Below are 16,135 nucleotides of genomic sequence, written 5' to 3' on the forward strand. Positions count from 1 at the left end.
TCCTGCTCTCCGGTGGGTCTGGGGTTCGAGTCCCACTTGGGGTGCCTTGCGATGGACTGGCGTCCCGTCCTGGGTGTGTCCCCTCCCCCTCCGGCCCTACGCCCTGTGTTGCCGGGTAGGCTCCGGTTCCCCGTGACCCCATATGGGACAAGCGGTTTCATCTGATGTGATGTTGTGCTAAAGATTAGGTCCGTACTGATGGACCTACTGCACAGTGTGCTCACATTTGTCGGGTTGAGTACAAGTGGTGAGCGTTGGCGTTAACGCTGGTGATGCTGGGACAATGTGTTGAACAGTGTGTCGGTGGATTTTTACAGGGTCCGGCGTAAGTTTTTTTGATTCTGTCACTCTTGTTTGGTGCATTTTGATCATTGCATTCCAGCTGATGTGTTTCGTTCAGTGCGTTTCCGCTTCGCGTCTCGGGCATTCTCACCTCACGCTGCGCTGCGCTGTCGTTTCAGCTGCGTGCAGACAGGGGTGTCACCGAGTTCATGGCTTCTGCAGCCTGCCCGGAGAGTGCAAGTGAGTCTGAGCCGCCGCGGGACCACGCCGTCCGGCAACGGTTTCTATTTCAGGCTTGTAAAGCGGAGTCATTTCCCTCTCCCCCTGCCCTTGACCGCTGTAGGTGCCACTACGGCTGGCAGGGGCCTCTCTGCGATCAGTGCGTCACGTTCCCGGGCTGCGTCCACGGCAGCTGTACCGAGCCCTGGAAGTGCGTGTGCGACACCAACTGGGGTGGTCTGCTGTGCGACAAAGGTAATGGAACAGGACTGGGGTCCCCAGCATCATGCACATTTGCCACAATGCAATAGAACAAGTGTAAAATGGACTCAACGGCTGGAACGCACACCGAAGTCAACTGCTTGACCTCTATTAGGCAAAACAATCATTGAGGGCACGGAGAATGTGAGGCAGACAGTGCTTAAATGGGGTCTTCAGAGCTTTGTTCCTATTCAGTGCGCACAGCACGGGGGAATGACACACACACCCTGAGCGCTGGGGCACCGCTTACTAGAATCTTCTCTTCATCTGGCAAGTTGCAACAGCAACTACCTACCTCTGTTTCATCTGGCCAAAAAAAAAAAATCACTGTTAGAACATATGCAAAAATACTCTGCGTGTGTGTGTGTGTGTGTGTGTGTGTCTGTCTATTTGGCTAAACACACGAGGCACTGCTGGATATCCAGCATGCAGCACCGTTTCTTGGTAAAGGAAGGAACTGGAGATGAACACGGCTCATATCTTCCACCACCTCCCTTCCTCCCCTTCGGTGCTCCCTACCCGTGTCAGACCTGAACTACTGCGGGACCCACCAGCCCTGCAAGAATGGGGGCACCTGTGCCAACACCGAACCCAATGAATACCAGTGCCTGTGCCAAGAAGGTTTCCGTGGACGCAACTGCGACATCGGTGAGACGCTCTCCAGAAGCACGGCATCCAGCTGCAGACCTCTAAGGACCAGAACACGTTTGATTGCAAATCCATCAGGCTCTCTGTGGGACTGACTGAACGATACTGTTTATTTTGTCTAGCTCATTTATAAACAGACCCACAAAGAACACGCATACAGTAGAGTTAATTAACAATTGCAAGCCACATAAAACGGTTTTCCGATGTTTTTTTTTTTTTTTTTTGTCTGTACAACGAAATCTACCCTCTCTCTCCATTTCCACTGCTCTCGCTGTCCCTGCGCAGTCGAGCACGCCTGCTTGTCAAACCCTTGCAAAAACGGAGGCACCTGTGTTGAGGACCCCTCAGGCTTCAGCTGCATCTGCGCAGACGGCTGGACCGGACAAACTTGCGCACTGGGTAATCGGCGCGCGTCAATACGGCACATTACCGATGTGGGAACACCCACTGCCATTGATCCAGTCGGGGTCAATATCCACAAAGCAGGCGTTTAAAAAGCCTATACATCCATTTATTATGCTTTTCTGTAGTCAAAGGAATGTGTTGGCTGCTTTGATTCTTTTTTCTGCCGTGTATTTTTGGTTTCTCCACATATGAGCTGACAGAACTATTAAGCAGGATAAGCAACGATCTGGGCGAGTGTGCAGGGTGTCCAATCCAATGGGTGAATTAACTTAAGCATTTAAGAGGGGCGTCTGGCCTGCTGGTGGAAAAAGAGTTATCTTATATACAGGCGTAACCGATCGGTTACCAGCACTGTAAGCTGACCGCACCGGTTTACTGTTATGGGAGACGATGCAGAGTGCAAATGTGTCACAGTGTTACAGTAACACCCGTACTGTCGGTCTTGGTAAATCAGCAGGTCCGTCAGCAACCCTGTGACCTTCCACCGCAGCTACGCCGTGTATTCTGCTTTCTCAGGGTCGTTATGTATTTTGTGTAACAACGACACCTTCCTGGCAGTCTGCTGACCAGCATTAAAACTCTGCATGGCGGTGAAGACAGATGATGTGGAACAGTGTGTGTTTATAGTAGATATCCTGTGCGCTGTGCACCGGGGTCATCCAAAGACACACGCACAGCTGCGCACAAGTCGAGGCGCCGCAGCTTGGCCGTCAGCCTCGTAACCAAAGCGTCGTAAACCACTTTATGGCATCGTGACGCCCCGAATGCGACACTATACTCTAGCACGCCTTTCGCAACGCACTGCCCAGCGAACGGTGCAAAACCGAACCTGCTAAATACACGTAACGGCTACCCGGTGCCGAGCAGGTGGGGTGAGCGCAAGCGGACAAAAACTCAACACAACATCGTATTTCCCACCCCATTTAGGTTTACGCTGCTTTTATTTATTCATCCGATGCTTTTCTCCAAAGAGACTCTGAACGTTCAGCTACAGGATGCGTTACGCATTAATGCGGCCAGGTAGGTTTTTTTTTTTTTGCTGGAGCAATTCAGTGTAAGTACCTCGCTCAAGAGTACTGCAGCGGGAGGTGGGATGCGAACCTGCATCCGTCAAAAGAAAGGCCGTAGTTCCAACTGCTATGACAACTCCTGATCCTCCGATAGTGTTTACCGTGATACCACACTGGATTCAGTGTATTCCCTAGCATAGCTCGATTGCGGCGGATACCCTTTCCCCGCAGCACAGATAGGAAATCCCAGGAGCCCGAGATGAGCCCAGTGGCACCCAGGGCTGGCGAACAGGACAGAGCGCCATTTAACCCAGCATTCCCTTTTGTTGTAGTGACATGACAGAGATTGCGGATCAACAGATGACGTTCGCTGACCGCATCTCGCTCTGAGTGCGATCGAGAAAATGGCATTGCACCTCACGCGCTTTCACAGCCTTTCGTAACTGCGTATGCAGAAAGATCCGAAGGAAATGAATAAAAACACGTTTGCTCGAAGGGGAGTGTGGGCAGAAATGAAAGCGGTGAGATGTATTGGAGACGACACGCCGCAGCCATGGGAGACTTTACAGCTGTACCCTGTAAAGGCGTGTTGCTCCACCTGCATGAGGGCTCCTTGCTCTGCTCTGCTCCCCTCTTCACTCTCTGTTGTTAATTCCTCTGCAGGGGAGTGGAACCAGCCACCCACCCGCCATCTCCCTCCGCCTCTATCTTGGCCCGGGGGAGAACTAGCTGCCAAAGATCATGCCAGCTGTGAAAAATGTGCTGCCACTTTCTATTCGATGTGGTGCAGCTCAATTAATTTAGCATTGGCTTGCGTTATTCTGCCCGTATGATATTTTACACACACAGATACATCGCACATGTTAAAACCCTCCACCCCTCTGCAACAGATGAATGGAGTGACGGATTGATTGAAGTGATGGGTGAGCTGACTGGCTATAACCCCCCCACAGCTATGCAGCCCTGTGCCTCCGACCCATGTGGCCGAGGGGCGACCTGCCAAGAGCTCCCCCAGGGGTTCCAGTGCTTGTGCCCACCTGGGTGGTCCGGTAGGACGTGCCAGCTAGGTGAGCCAGCTTCTGTTCTTGCTCATTAATTAATATTTCAACTGCCGGGTTGCTCAATGGACAAGAAACTTTAAAGCTTTATGATTTGCTGTATTTTTGCTCTCTTAAGCTATTAATGGTATGTGCCGTACCTTCCTTGATGGTACGGTAGCAGGGTTTGTTCCGGGACTTGCGCAATGAGCCTTTTGGATACGAGACCAGGTTCTTACCGACTCCATCATCCTCCTCTGTCGAATTCCCTGCTATGGCCACAGGGGAAGGGTCTGTACTTGTTTTTAGGGATAAGAGGAATTCTGAATGCGTGAAGGTCCCGTATGGCTCGCGGCATCAAATATGCCCACAAAAGTGCACATGCGGGTGCGATGGGTGATAACACCCCGAAATTTCACAGGGAGCACGTTCCGGTTGCTTTCGTTGCTCTCTCAGAAGTGATCGCTTTCGCTAAGATACGAATTGTAAAGGTCCTGCCACATTAGCATTTTTACCAATAACTGGAATGCCCTAAATTGTTATGGTTCAGCTCATAACTGCCAGACACCCCTTGTAATTCAGAGCAGAAAGACAGAAACGCTGCGTTGCATCAGTCCTCATAAAACCGTATTGTATTGGAATTCCGCCGTTGTTGTACATTGCAGGAAGTTTTCATGTCGGAATTGCTTCGGTATATACAAATATAATATAAATGCAAATGGGGGAATGTAGAAGAGAAAACTCAAGTTGCCCTTGATTAGGGCGTCAGTGGAGCCACTCAGGAAATGCTTTTCCTTCTGCTGCATAAACCCTCGTCTGTGATGCTGCGGCTTTGTGGAATGCCATGGTCATATAGAGTGTTTTAATGGCTCTAATTACATGTCACACCAACATTTTATAGTCCCCCCAACCCATCCCTGCAGCTCTGTGTGTAACATTGTTCCTGGATCCTCCTATTTCAGCAATGCAGACTAATTATTTAACTAATGTTGCTGATTAAAGACTACATGGCTAGTAAACAGCATTTTACAGTTTCAAAGTAAACAACATTTTTACCAGTTTCATGAGAAATGAGGACGTATCATGTATTAATTATGGAGACGTGCGTACGGAAGCACACAGCGGGAGCATGAGGACCTAGTTACGTGACACGAAAGCATTTCGGCGCTTCGTCGGTACGTTAATTATTACGTCGCGGCGCTCTCCGGATGCACCGATTTGCCTTCACGTCGCTACGCGGTAGTCCTGGACGTCGCGCCGCGCCGCACCGTGACCGGGGCGGTGTCACCGTCCCGTCAGGAAACATCTGCACGCCGTTCTCACGGGAGGCGCGCTCTGACATTCACACGCAGACATGAAATTAGAGACGCAGCCTTGGTTAGCTGAGAGGAAAGAATACTCTCCCGCTATGACATGGGAGTCTCCCTCTTCTCTTCGGAAGTGTACGGCACGCCCGGGTTCGGCTCGAGCGGGGCTCAGCATTTGAAGGTAAAATAGTAGGTCCGCTTCCGGTGCCACGGACTGCTCGTCTTACGCCTTGTCCCTCTTTTCCACCCAGATACTAACGAATGTGAGGCGGGGGTGTGTGTCAATGCACGTGTGTGCCGCAACCTGATAGGGGGATACCTCTGCGACTGCCTGCCAGGCTGGACCGGGCCCAGATGTGACATCAGTGAGTAGGATGGACTGTAGGACAGCAGGGAGTTCGTGCCATACGCACGCGCTCTCATACGGCAACGGGCTTCTGACCCGTTTCGAAAGAGACGCTTTGAATAGAAGCGTCAAACAGGACGCAAAATTGTACAAGCGACAGTTATAATGTCGTCACCGGAAACTAACGAATGACCCTAGTGCAGGAAACGTCACTTAACCCTAAATGGCTTTTACTGACTGTTTGTGTGTCCGTTTGTCGCGATCCTTGACAGGGAACACCAGCTGCCAGAGCAGATGTTTGAACGGGGGTCACTGTGAGGTGAGGCCTTGCGTCCGTCTTACTTTGCGGTGTATGTGCGGTACACGTGGGCCACGCGAAGGAAATAATTCTGCGCTTTTGAGTAAGGTCACCGTGTACTCCTGTTTCCGCCCACCGCGCTCTGCAGGACTCTCCGTCTGGCTTTAAATGCCACTGCCTTCCAGGATTCTCTGGGAAGCTCTGCCAGGTGGGGCCCAGTGCCTGCGACAGCTCCCCCTGTCTGCACGGAGGACAGTGCCTGGAGCTCCAATCAGGCGGTGTGCTGTGCCACTGTCCGCTGGGCTACACAGGCCTGCACTGCGAGGTCAGCTGGTACCGCTGTGTGTCTACATGCCCATCACATACACACAGCGCAGTTTTTACGCTCACGGTCCGCGTTTCGCTTTCTCTCTCGCCCTCCAGGTCGCCATGGACGAGTGCGATCCTAACCCCTGCCAACAGGGGGTGCCCTGTCACACCACTGAGGGAGGATACGTGTGCGCTTGCCCTGAGGGTTACCACGGCAGTGAATGCATGACCCTTAAGGACCCCTGTCATGGGCAGCATTGCTCGGGTAAGTAGTGTTTTTTTTTAGGTCTTAGGACCTGTCTTTCTTAGGTTTAAGACTCCCGGATTTTCCTATTTTCTCCTCTGAACTCACCTGCTCTTCATCCCTCGCCGATTCTCTGTCTCCAGGTGCCATGTCGGACCCGGGAGGGGGCGGCATCAATTTCTACATGGTACTGGTGGGTGTTCTCGCACTGCTCACTGCTGCTGGATGCCTGGGCTGCGTCCTGCTGCTCTCCCAGCTGCATAAGCAGCGCCAGAAGCAGCAGACGCAGCAGACGACGCAGGACGAAGGCATCAACAACCAGCGCGAGTGCGTCACTCTCATCCGCAACCTGGACCGCACCGTGCCGCTGAAGGCCGCCAGGCCCGCCTCCCCGACGCCGTGTCTCTCCGAGGAGATTGAACTGACCCACCCCCCGTCTCCTGCCCCGACTGGCCCGGACCCGACCCTAAAGCCCACCCGGGGCGCCAAGCTCGACATCTCCAACCGCGAAAGGGAGAAGCTGAACCGTTTCCACTACGCCGACAGTCAGGAACTGGAGGTGTGACTGCAGGACGCCACTGCTGACCCCAGGCCTGTCAGTTGCGTTGCTGCAGCTCTGAGGCGGCCCCCGAGATTAACTCTGAGCTCCGACTCCAGCTGAACCTCCAAGTGGATGCGGTCGTCATCGAGGGGTGAACGGCAGAGTTCCGGAAAGTGACCTGGGGGCGACCCTCCATCCCAGGCTGGCCCCTGATTGTACAATGTCAATGTCAGCGGCAGAATATCTCCTGAACGGAACTCTGACCTCACACTGACCTGAACTTCTTTTGTCCACATCCAGGGCTGTCCATTTGTGTCCATCTTTGTCTGCTTGGGCTCATGTGTGGGAGGGTGGCAGTGTGGAGCAGGATTTTCCCTGGGCTGGAAACAGCTTGTGCCTCCCTACATGTCCCCTCCTCCCCTGTGGCTCTTCATGTTCATAGTTGCCCCCCCCGGAGTACGGTATGGGACGGTCTAACCCTACAAAGGGACAGAGTTAGTATGCTGAAGACCCTCCTGCTGCGACAGTGGGATGCAGATGAGGAGGGCCTGGGAGGTGGAGCAGCCAAGCTTCTAGCTCCACTCTGCTCAGTCGACTGTTGGAGGAACATCCCCACAGGGTGTGTGTGTCCCTCCTGCTGTGAGCAGGCCGGCACGTCCATGCGGGTGCTTTCCCTCGGCTGTGAGAGGCTTGGTTTGACAGGCCCCGCTAGTTTGCCAGCTGCACAAAGCATTGTCCTTTAAGCTGGGGTTGATTCGGTAGACAAGTCCTGTCCGCCCAGAGGTCCGGCCCAAGGCTTTGACCTCTGGCCCCAATCCAAAGCATAGACAGTTGCTCCAAGCCTCTGATTATAAGCCATCAAGGGAGACGCGTCTCCGTCCTCCACCTTTAGCAGGAGCAGATGGAGGACAGGCAGCAGGCAGGAGCCGGATGCGCTCGTAGAGAGCGAGCAGCCAAATGAATAGTGAAAGCGGAGGACATAAAGAAAACGAAAGACAGGCATTCAGGAAAGAGAGGGAGCCTAAATCAAGTGGACAAAGGAAGCTGGCTGGTGTCCATGTGAAGGAGCAGAGCCTGTGGAAAATGTTTGAATTTTTATACTCGCGTAAATAACGCTGATGTGCACATGCTGTATATACGGAGACAGTGTCTTCTTTTGCCCTGTGTTTTTGTACGGTGGCGCGTCTGAGAATGGCGTCAGTGTCGCTTCTTTTTTCTATGCTCTGTCCCCTCATTTAGCTGTGTTTTTCATCATCAGGTGTGGATCGTAATTAAAGTGCATTTACCACCAGGACCGGGGTGTTTCTTTCTCTGTGTGTTAGTAGCGGTCAGTGAGAATTGAGTAAGCTGGTGTGCTGAATTTGTTTGCCCCTATTAAAGCACCACAGCGCTGTTACTGGCACACTGCAGCACTCCACCTTCCTTCACCGCATTTCTCTCATGTTCGGAGAGCTCGGTGAAGTGATGTGTAGTCCTGCTCCGCGAAGGTAGCAGTGACAGGGACTGTGTCACGGTCCACACTGCAGGTGCCCATCAAAGTCCCCACTAGGTGGCCCTGTGCCCCCTCCACCCCACCCACCCACCTTCCCGGCAGCAAGTGGCACGCTGTGAAAGTGAGAGCGAGAGGAACCCTGCAAACAGGTCGAGGGCGGAAACCACCAGCGTTTCCTGTATCCGCCCATCTCCTTGGAAACGGGGGGAAACGGAGAGCACCTAAACCCCCGACCCTCAGCCCTTCCGTAGCCCTGGGCCCAACAGAAGGACATTTGGCTGCTTAAATCAAACCTTCCGGGGCCTCCATAGTCCAGCCTCGCAGCGCACACACACACACACACACACACACACACACACACACACACACAGTTTCACATTCACTCACATAAATATTGCTATAAATATTAATGAAGTTACCATCATTTTGCTGTTAATATTATATGTTGTGTGTCCTCAACTCTATGGGTCCCTGAGCTTCTGTGTGGTGTGGCCTGCGGTCTTTTATTGCAGTATTGTAACTAGCACAGTGAGGTAAAATTATTCGACAGGATATACAGTCTGAATGTGTAGATACAGAGTCTGCAAGGGGAAAAGTTACCGGACGTGGGCGCTTACAACCTCGTGGGGGGGCGAGGGTGAAAAGTGCGCTTGACGGTACTGCCACCTAGTGGTGAGGCCGAAGAGCGCAGCCTTTTTTCCAATTCACTTGAAGCCGCCTGGAATTGATCTTCACATTCATTCATTTAGCTGATGCTTTTCTCCAAAGCGACATACATTGTTAAGGTACCAACAATTACATTTATACAGCAGGGTAACTTTTTACAGCAGCAATTTAGGGTATGTACCTTGCCCAAGGGTACTGCAGCAAGAGGCAAGATTTGAACCCACAACTTTTAGGTTCAAAAGGCACAAGCTCTAACCAACTCTTGTGTAATTTACTCTTGTGTAGTTGTGTAATTTACAGCAGTTTCTGTGGACATTTCACACACACACATTTTCAGAACCGCTTGTCCCAGACGGGGTCGCGGGGAACCGGAGTCAACCCGGTAACACAGGGCGTAAGGCCGGAGGGGGAGGGGACACACCCAGGACGGGACGCCAGTCCGTCGCAAGGCACCCCAAGCGGGACTCGAACCCCAGACCTACCGGAGAGCAGGACTGTGGTCCAACCCACTGCGCCACCGCACCCCCCCGTGGACATTTCAACCGTGGCAATCTAGCGGAATCTAGGAGCAGAGCATCTGCTCCTCTACATCAAGAGGAGTCGGCTGCAGTTGTGTGGCCACGTTTTAAGAATCTGCCTGGAGATTTCATGAGCACGTTTAACTTGGAGGAGATCCAAAGGTAGACTCATGGCATGTTTAAGGGCATTATATCTCTCAGCTGACTTGAGAACTCCTGGTGATCCCCCTGGAGGAGCTGAAGACTGTGGCAAAGGAAAGAAAGGTGTGCGTCTGCCTACCTGCTCAGCCTGCTTCCACCATGACCCGCTCCAGGACAAGCAGGAGGGAAATGACTGATTGACGGACTGACTGAGCTTACTTACCGTAGTGACAGAGACAGCCAAGCCAGAGCACAAATAATGTTACTGAAAAAACTTTTGACTACTGATAAAGTAAAACATTATTTTTACTACAAAACAAGAAGAACATTAAAAACAATATCCAAATACCTCATAATACACTAATCCTTCATCCATCTTTCCCCAAAATTTGTTTTAGAACATGAACAACAGAACAAGTATCAGTAGCTCTACACACACACACACACACACACACACACACACACACATTTTCGGAACCGCTTGTCCCATACGGGGTCACGGGGAACCGGAGCCTACCCGGCAACTCAGGGCGTAAGGCCGGAGAGGGAGGGGACACACCCAGGACGGGACGCCAGTCCGCCGCAAGGCACCCCAAGCGGGACTCGAACCCCAGACCCACCAGAGAGCAGGACCCGGTCCAACCCACTGCACCACCGCACCCCCTGCAGTAGCTCTACAATGAATCTTAATTTAGCGGCATTTAATTTATGTTACACAGAATTTCTTAGTATATTTTAGATAATTTGATTGTATTAGACTGCTTTCATATGGACAGCCCTATATATTAGATACTAGATAGATATTGAAAGATAAATAGATGGACGGACAGATAGATAGATCAATCATTTGCTCGACACAATACAGCAAAACAGTCAGTTTTACGCACAATAGTTTCCATAAATACACAATTTCAAAGTTCATGTATTACTTTGTAGAAATATTACAGTATTTAGTGATGTCACACAGAATATGGACTAGTCATTATCAAGTTTAAAGATGAATATTAAATATTAACATAGATATACAATGAATGTGTTTGTCAGCATTATTATTTTCATGGAGAACAATTAATGAGATGCTGATTATAAGAAAATATTCTTCATTCTGTAATTTTCAAATAGGTGATTTTTTTATAATTTTAATGGAAGAAAATTAGAACCTGGGTATTTAGTAGAATGAGAATATGATTATTCTGATATGTATTCAATTTTAATGCCCTTCTTCAGCAAAAATTCAGAAAACACTCTCATAATTTCATAAAACTCAATTAGCTCCATCAAATTCAGTCTAAATAGTTTATGATATAACATGCTAGTAGAGTTCCATTGCCTCAGTCTCACAGATCCAGAAAAATTTCTGATAACAATATGCAGAAATCCATCGATTTCTGGATAGATCATAATAAGCACAGGGTTTATCACTGTACTGGGAACCTTGTACCCAGAACCTGAAAGAAAAGGAAAAGTGATCAAATTAAACTTTTTCATGCTTTCTAACAAAGGGAGAAAGTAACAGTTTCTCCTCAGTCTGTGTCCATTAATGTGCCTTTTTGTCCACCAGTACAATGGACAGACCATGTGAGATGTTTCACTGAAGGACATCATGAAACCAGCAGAAAGTTAAGACGTTTATAACCACCTCCCAATGCTGAACCAATCAGCCAGCTATAAGAAGCTTTCTGGCATTCATATCATTTACATGTGAAAAGGGAAAATATTAATGGATTTCCTTTGTCCACTTGCACCATATGCTAAATGTGCTGGAAATGTGTCTCACCCTTCCTTCATAGGGGTGTTGTCCTCCCACATCCAGGTTTCTGAATTTCCCTTGTATATCAACCCGATCCAGTAGCTATCAGATCCTATCAGTCGTTTGATGAATAACTACAGAATAAAGAGAAAGACTTGCATTCCATACAGTGTAGAACACGAGACTGATAGGCACAAATAAATATTCACGTTAATGAAAGGGATGAAAAAAGTGATTAACAAATGAAACGTCAGACAGCAAGCACCAAAGGCAGAACAGAAAACTAAAAGATAATTTGCAAAACATGGCTAAGGGACAACTCATTGACATTGATATACATGGATCAAGTCATTCAATGAGTGACAATACGCACCAGCTCTTGGTTATCGTTTATTGTCACCAGGTGCGCATCATATCTGCTGCAGTAAGATTTACTATCATGCCAATTCCATTTCATCCCAGAGACATAGTAACAGTTGTAGCCGAACATCTCCCATCCGCAGGGACAGGGGCCGCAGATATCAGCTGGTAAATGGAAAAAATAAGACAGCAGATGAATCGCTGTTCCTGCTCAGCAACCTCAACGTTCACCTTCACGTCCGGAAGCAGACGATGAACTCATAAAGTGCAATGTTTGTACTGTCGCCCACCCTTGATTTTAATTTTGTTGCACTTTTCCCGCAGCTGGCCCGTCTCCACTAGTAGGATGTCGTAGCTTTCCTGCAGTTTCACTTTACTTGCAGCCAAGGAGCTGCAGTTGTCCTGCAGAGCGCTGTAGCGGCCCTGGAGGAGGCCTCTCTGCTCAGCCAGAAGGCTGCAGTTTGAGTCGAGCTGCGCCACCCTTCCTTCAGCGGCCGCGTGATGCTCCTTTGCTCTGTTCACTGCATGCGGATGCGAAACGATGTAAAACACACACGGCTCGGAGCGTTTTGTTCAAACATTAACACTGATGCTCGCAACAGACAGAGTAAAGGGGTGTAACACACACAGGATGCCCAGAGGTGCGCGATGACAGCGAGTAAGAGCGCGCACAGCAGCGCCAGACACATCGCGGCCACTCTGTAGCGGAGGGCGCCTGCGCAGCTTGCGCAGCCCACGCAGCCCGCGCAGCTCGTCTCCGTGAACAGCGTCTCTGGCGGAAACATCGGTGGGGTTTTTCTCCCTGGGAAGCAAGCGATTGTAGAAATTTGGGTAAGGGGGGGCGGGGATTGAAACACTTTCCAAATCTGAAACACTTTTCTTTGGATCATTTCAGCTTTTAGGTTCTTAGGAGATGTGTTTAATTACGTTACGATAATAACCTTCCCGCGACCCCGCGTGTCTGTCTTGCCTGTTTGTTCGCAACTGGGCGCACGTTGCGTGGGGACAGAACCGCAGATTCGCACTTCGGAATAAACGACATCGCTCTGGGTTTCTGTGAAGACGCAGGAAGAACATGATGATTAAGACCCTTGCGGAGAAACGGCCCAGGGCTCCTAGTCCTACTCGTCTCACCAGCTCTTTGTTTGCGTTGCTTTCCGTTTAAAAAAACACACACAGGAAAGTAAGTAACGTGTTATAGAACACATACATTCCATAAAGCAACACTTTCCACAGTTTTTCGAGCGTGTAATCATTCACGTGCAGTCAGATGAACTTATGATCGATTCAGAAAAAAAAGACAACTGTATGTATCGTCCGGACGTGTTTTACTGACTGTAGTCGGACACGGACGAAACTTTCGCCGAAAAAAGTGGCAGTTGTTGAAAGGCAGAGTCTGAGTCACAGTGTGAATATTATTAATAATAAAAAGTGCGCAGCGCACATTTTACAAGCGAAAAGCTCGAGTGATACGATAGTGGAGAAAGAAAAGCGACACAACAAGTGTCCTGATGTGGACAATGAGAGGAAGAGAACCGGACCGAACCGGACTGGACCGGAACGGGGTCCTGCATAGCTGGGACACGGGACGAGGACGGGGGCGCGGGGGGGACGGGTGCAGACAGACAGGACGGGGACAGAAATGCAGAGATCGAGAAACACGTCACTCAGGTGCAGAGAAACACCAAGGATCTTTTGCTGAACACACTCACTCAGGCAAGGCAATAGCTAAATAATGATCCGTATATGCACATGCATACTTAATAATGCACAAAAATTCTATTTCTCAAGAGATGTACGTCGCTTTGGAGAAAAGCGTCTGGAAAATGAATAACTGTAAATGTAAAAATGTATAAAACATGTAATCTGCAGCCTAATAGTATGTGTACTCCTTCACCTCTTGGGCTGCTCATTTCCATGAGGTGCGCTGATGGGCCTGAGTGGCCCTGGAAATTGTTCTTCTGGGTCCTAACAATAGCTGTTATTATTATTATTATTATTATTATTAGAAAAGTTACCCGTAGAAAAGTTAACATTTGAGCTGCATGATAATTCCAGTGAAATCTAGTGAATATCTAGTCACTGTCTGCAAACACATAGTGCTACACAAGTGCCCCTGCTAAAAACTGTTAATTTTTTTTCTCCCTTTTATGGTATCATGTACCTGTATGCGGTTGCTATTTCTCATTAAACTGTCTGTGCCGCTGTATTAGTACGGCCCAGTCCTGTTCTTTTCTCTTGTTAGTTATTAAGTGAATGAAAATATCAAATGTAATCATTCATCCTTACACTTAAATTTGCAGAGAAATAGGTAACAGAAACACACACACACTTTCTGAACCGCTTGTCCCATACGGCAACACAGGGCATAAGGCCGGAGGGGGAGGGGACACACCCAGGACGGGACGCCAATCCGTCGCAAGGCACCCCAAGCGGGACTTGAACCGCAGACCCACTAGAGAGCAGGACCTGGTCCAACCCACTGTGCCACCGCACCCCCAACAGAAATACATAAATCGATAAATGCAGGATAATTTTCTAAACTAATGTAACATTGAAAATCACCTTCATTAAAGGTTTAGTGCATGTGTAAAATTTACTTTGATTTGTTTAATGGTTGCTTTCAGTGGGTACTAAAATTATATTAAACAGAGAGAAGAGAAAACTGAGGGCAGCTGGTAAGAACTGACTGTACCACAGTGTAGTCAACACCTTTTCCTATGAGACATTTATTTCCATTCACCTATATTAAACTGTGCCTTATCTTTCTGTAGTTGGTACAAATACTCACCACTGATCTTATGATCCAAGTTCCTGAATTTCACAGCTGAGTAGACCACTCTGTTTGACATCGTAACTCGTGATTAAGTCAAGTCACTGGCTGAAAATAACGTCAAGATGAGAGATATAGAAAATGATCAACACTTAACTGCTAAGCATGAAAGGAAAACCACATTTCCATTGGGTAGGGGAATCACACAAAAACCCAGAAAATCATGTAATGCTGGGTAATAAAAGTTTAAAATTTGAAGCGTATCCTAAACGATTCTATTATTTACTTTATGGCATTCACCAAAGCAAAATATCAGTCTTAAAACTTGAGCATTTTATTGATCCTCGGTAATGGTTTTGCTAAAAGCAATCAATGTCACTTGTAGTTTGCGAATCAAATATTAGTCTTTACAGTGACTGCTGTTCGTTTCAGTCGCACAAGATAGCAATGTTTCATTGTGCACAATTTATGTCACAGATGAGGAACTTCAGCCAAAAAGCCGCCATTGTGTTTGCGATAACTATTTAAGGCACAGCAGATCACATGATGCATAACAACATATATTTTTAGCATGAAGATTGCAGTTTCACCTGCTAGGTGGGGCCATGTTTACGTACTCTTCAGTGTGGTAAACGGCATCTTCCAGTAAAATGTGCGAATATATTAAAAATTATACTTGTAGCTCGTTTGTGATGAAACAGTGACATTGGCAACAAAATAAAATATTTTCTTGTAATTGTTCTTATTTTACATTACAAAAGCTACTGTCTGTTTCATCATAGATACTTGGAGGCAACAGTGTTACAGGAAGAATACAACAATAAGGTAGTCCAATATCACTACATTTGTCTTTGAGAAATGAATCCTGTAGGTCTCTCATCATTCAAAAGCAGTAAGAAAGTGGTGATATGTGATTTATTAAAATGAAGGCGCAGTGAAGGACTGACTCAGATTTTGCCAGTTCTTCATAAAGAAAAAGAAATGAAGAGTGCTTAAAACATGGCTACAGACACACTGAATACAAGCAGTGTAAGTAATCCCGTATCTTCGTTCATCTTCACACAAAAACATCGTAATGCCAAAATAGATAAGATTATCAAATCATCAAGAGTGCGGCGACTATAAAATACTGTATTGAATTTTGGCAATAATCACACAATGCTGCTGTATGGCGCAAAAGAAAACAGAAACACCTTTGAGTGATAAAAAGTGATAAAAGCAGTACCTCTGCGAGGAGCTTCTGGCCTGTTGTGTTTGATTTTAAAAACAGCAATCGCTATGAAGAATCAAGTCGAGTTCTCTTTTTTTTTTTTTTTTTTTTTTTTTACTCTGTAGGTGAACGTCACAAGTGTCTGAAGTGAACTACTGGTGTGCGTTCAGAACATTAGTGCTCTGTTAGATATAACTGATAAGCTCATTTTCTTTCCACTCTGCAACTTTCTTGCACAACAACAGAACTGGGAATAATGAGAGCTTGTTGATGAAAGTTAAATTCCATAAAAAAGGCACCATTGTCACACAAATAAAT

At 48.1% G+C, this 16,135-nt stretch overlaps 1 protein-coding gene and 2 long non-coding RNA genes across 3 annotated transcripts in view; 1 reads left to right on the top strand and 2 right to left on the bottom strand.

Annotated features, from left to right (window-relative positions):
- The window catches only part of LOC108932171 (protein jagged-2), a 30,751-nt gene extending 22,550 nt beyond the window's left edge, over positions 1 to 8,201 (top strand). Inside the window, exons 6-15 of the mRNA XM_029255435.1 lie at positions 462 to 522; positions 626 to 756; positions 1,291 to 1,410; positions 1,696 to 1,809; positions 3,779 to 3,892; positions 5,421 to 5,534; positions 5,788 to 5,834; positions 5,962 to 6,138; positions 6,237 to 6,387; positions 6,510 to 8,201. Of these exons, the coding sequence (XP_029111268.1) occupies positions 462 to 522; positions 626 to 756; positions 1,291 to 1,410; positions 1,696 to 1,809; positions 3,779 to 3,892; positions 5,421 to 5,534; positions 5,788 to 5,834; positions 5,962 to 6,138; positions 6,237 to 6,387; positions 6,510 to 6,931 (1,451 nt within the window). The 3' untranslated portion in view covers positions 6,932 to 8,201. The remainder of the gene's footprint in view (positions 1 to 461; positions 523 to 625; positions 757 to 1,290; positions 1,411 to 1,695; positions 1,810 to 3,778; positions 3,893 to 5,420; positions 5,535 to 5,787; positions 5,835 to 5,961; positions 6,139 to 6,236; positions 6,388 to 6,509) is intronic.
- Positions 8,202 to 10,889: 2,688 nt separating this feature from the next.
- Positions 10,890 to 12,629, bottom strand: LOC114911682 (uncharacterized). Its single transcript, XR_003797965.1, has 4 exons — positions 12,125 to 12,629; positions 11,848 to 11,999; positions 11,502 to 11,608; positions 10,890 to 11,172 (listed from the first exon to the last, which is right to left on the bottom strand). It is a non-coding gene; the product is annotated as an uncharacterized LOC114911682 (long non-coding RNA).
- A 49-nt stretch (positions 12,630 to 12,678) lies between these two features.
- Positions 12,679 to 15,903, bottom strand: LOC108932313 (uncharacterized). The gene is made up of 3 exons (XR_001965976.1): positions 15,833 to 15,903; positions 14,626 to 14,715; positions 12,679 to 12,888 (listed from the first exon to the last, which is right to left on the bottom strand). It is a non-coding gene; the product is annotated as an uncharacterized LOC108932313 (long non-coding RNA).
- Between the last annotated feature and the right edge of the window lie 232 nt (positions 15,904 to 16,135).

This window comes from Scleropages formosus, chromosome 10 (assembly GCF_900964775.1).
Source record: "Scleropages formosus chromosome 10, fSclFor1.1, whole genome shotgun sequence".
Lineage (NCBI taxonomy): Eukaryota > Metazoa > Chordata > Actinopteri > Osteoglossiformes > Osteoglossidae > Scleropages > Scleropages formosus.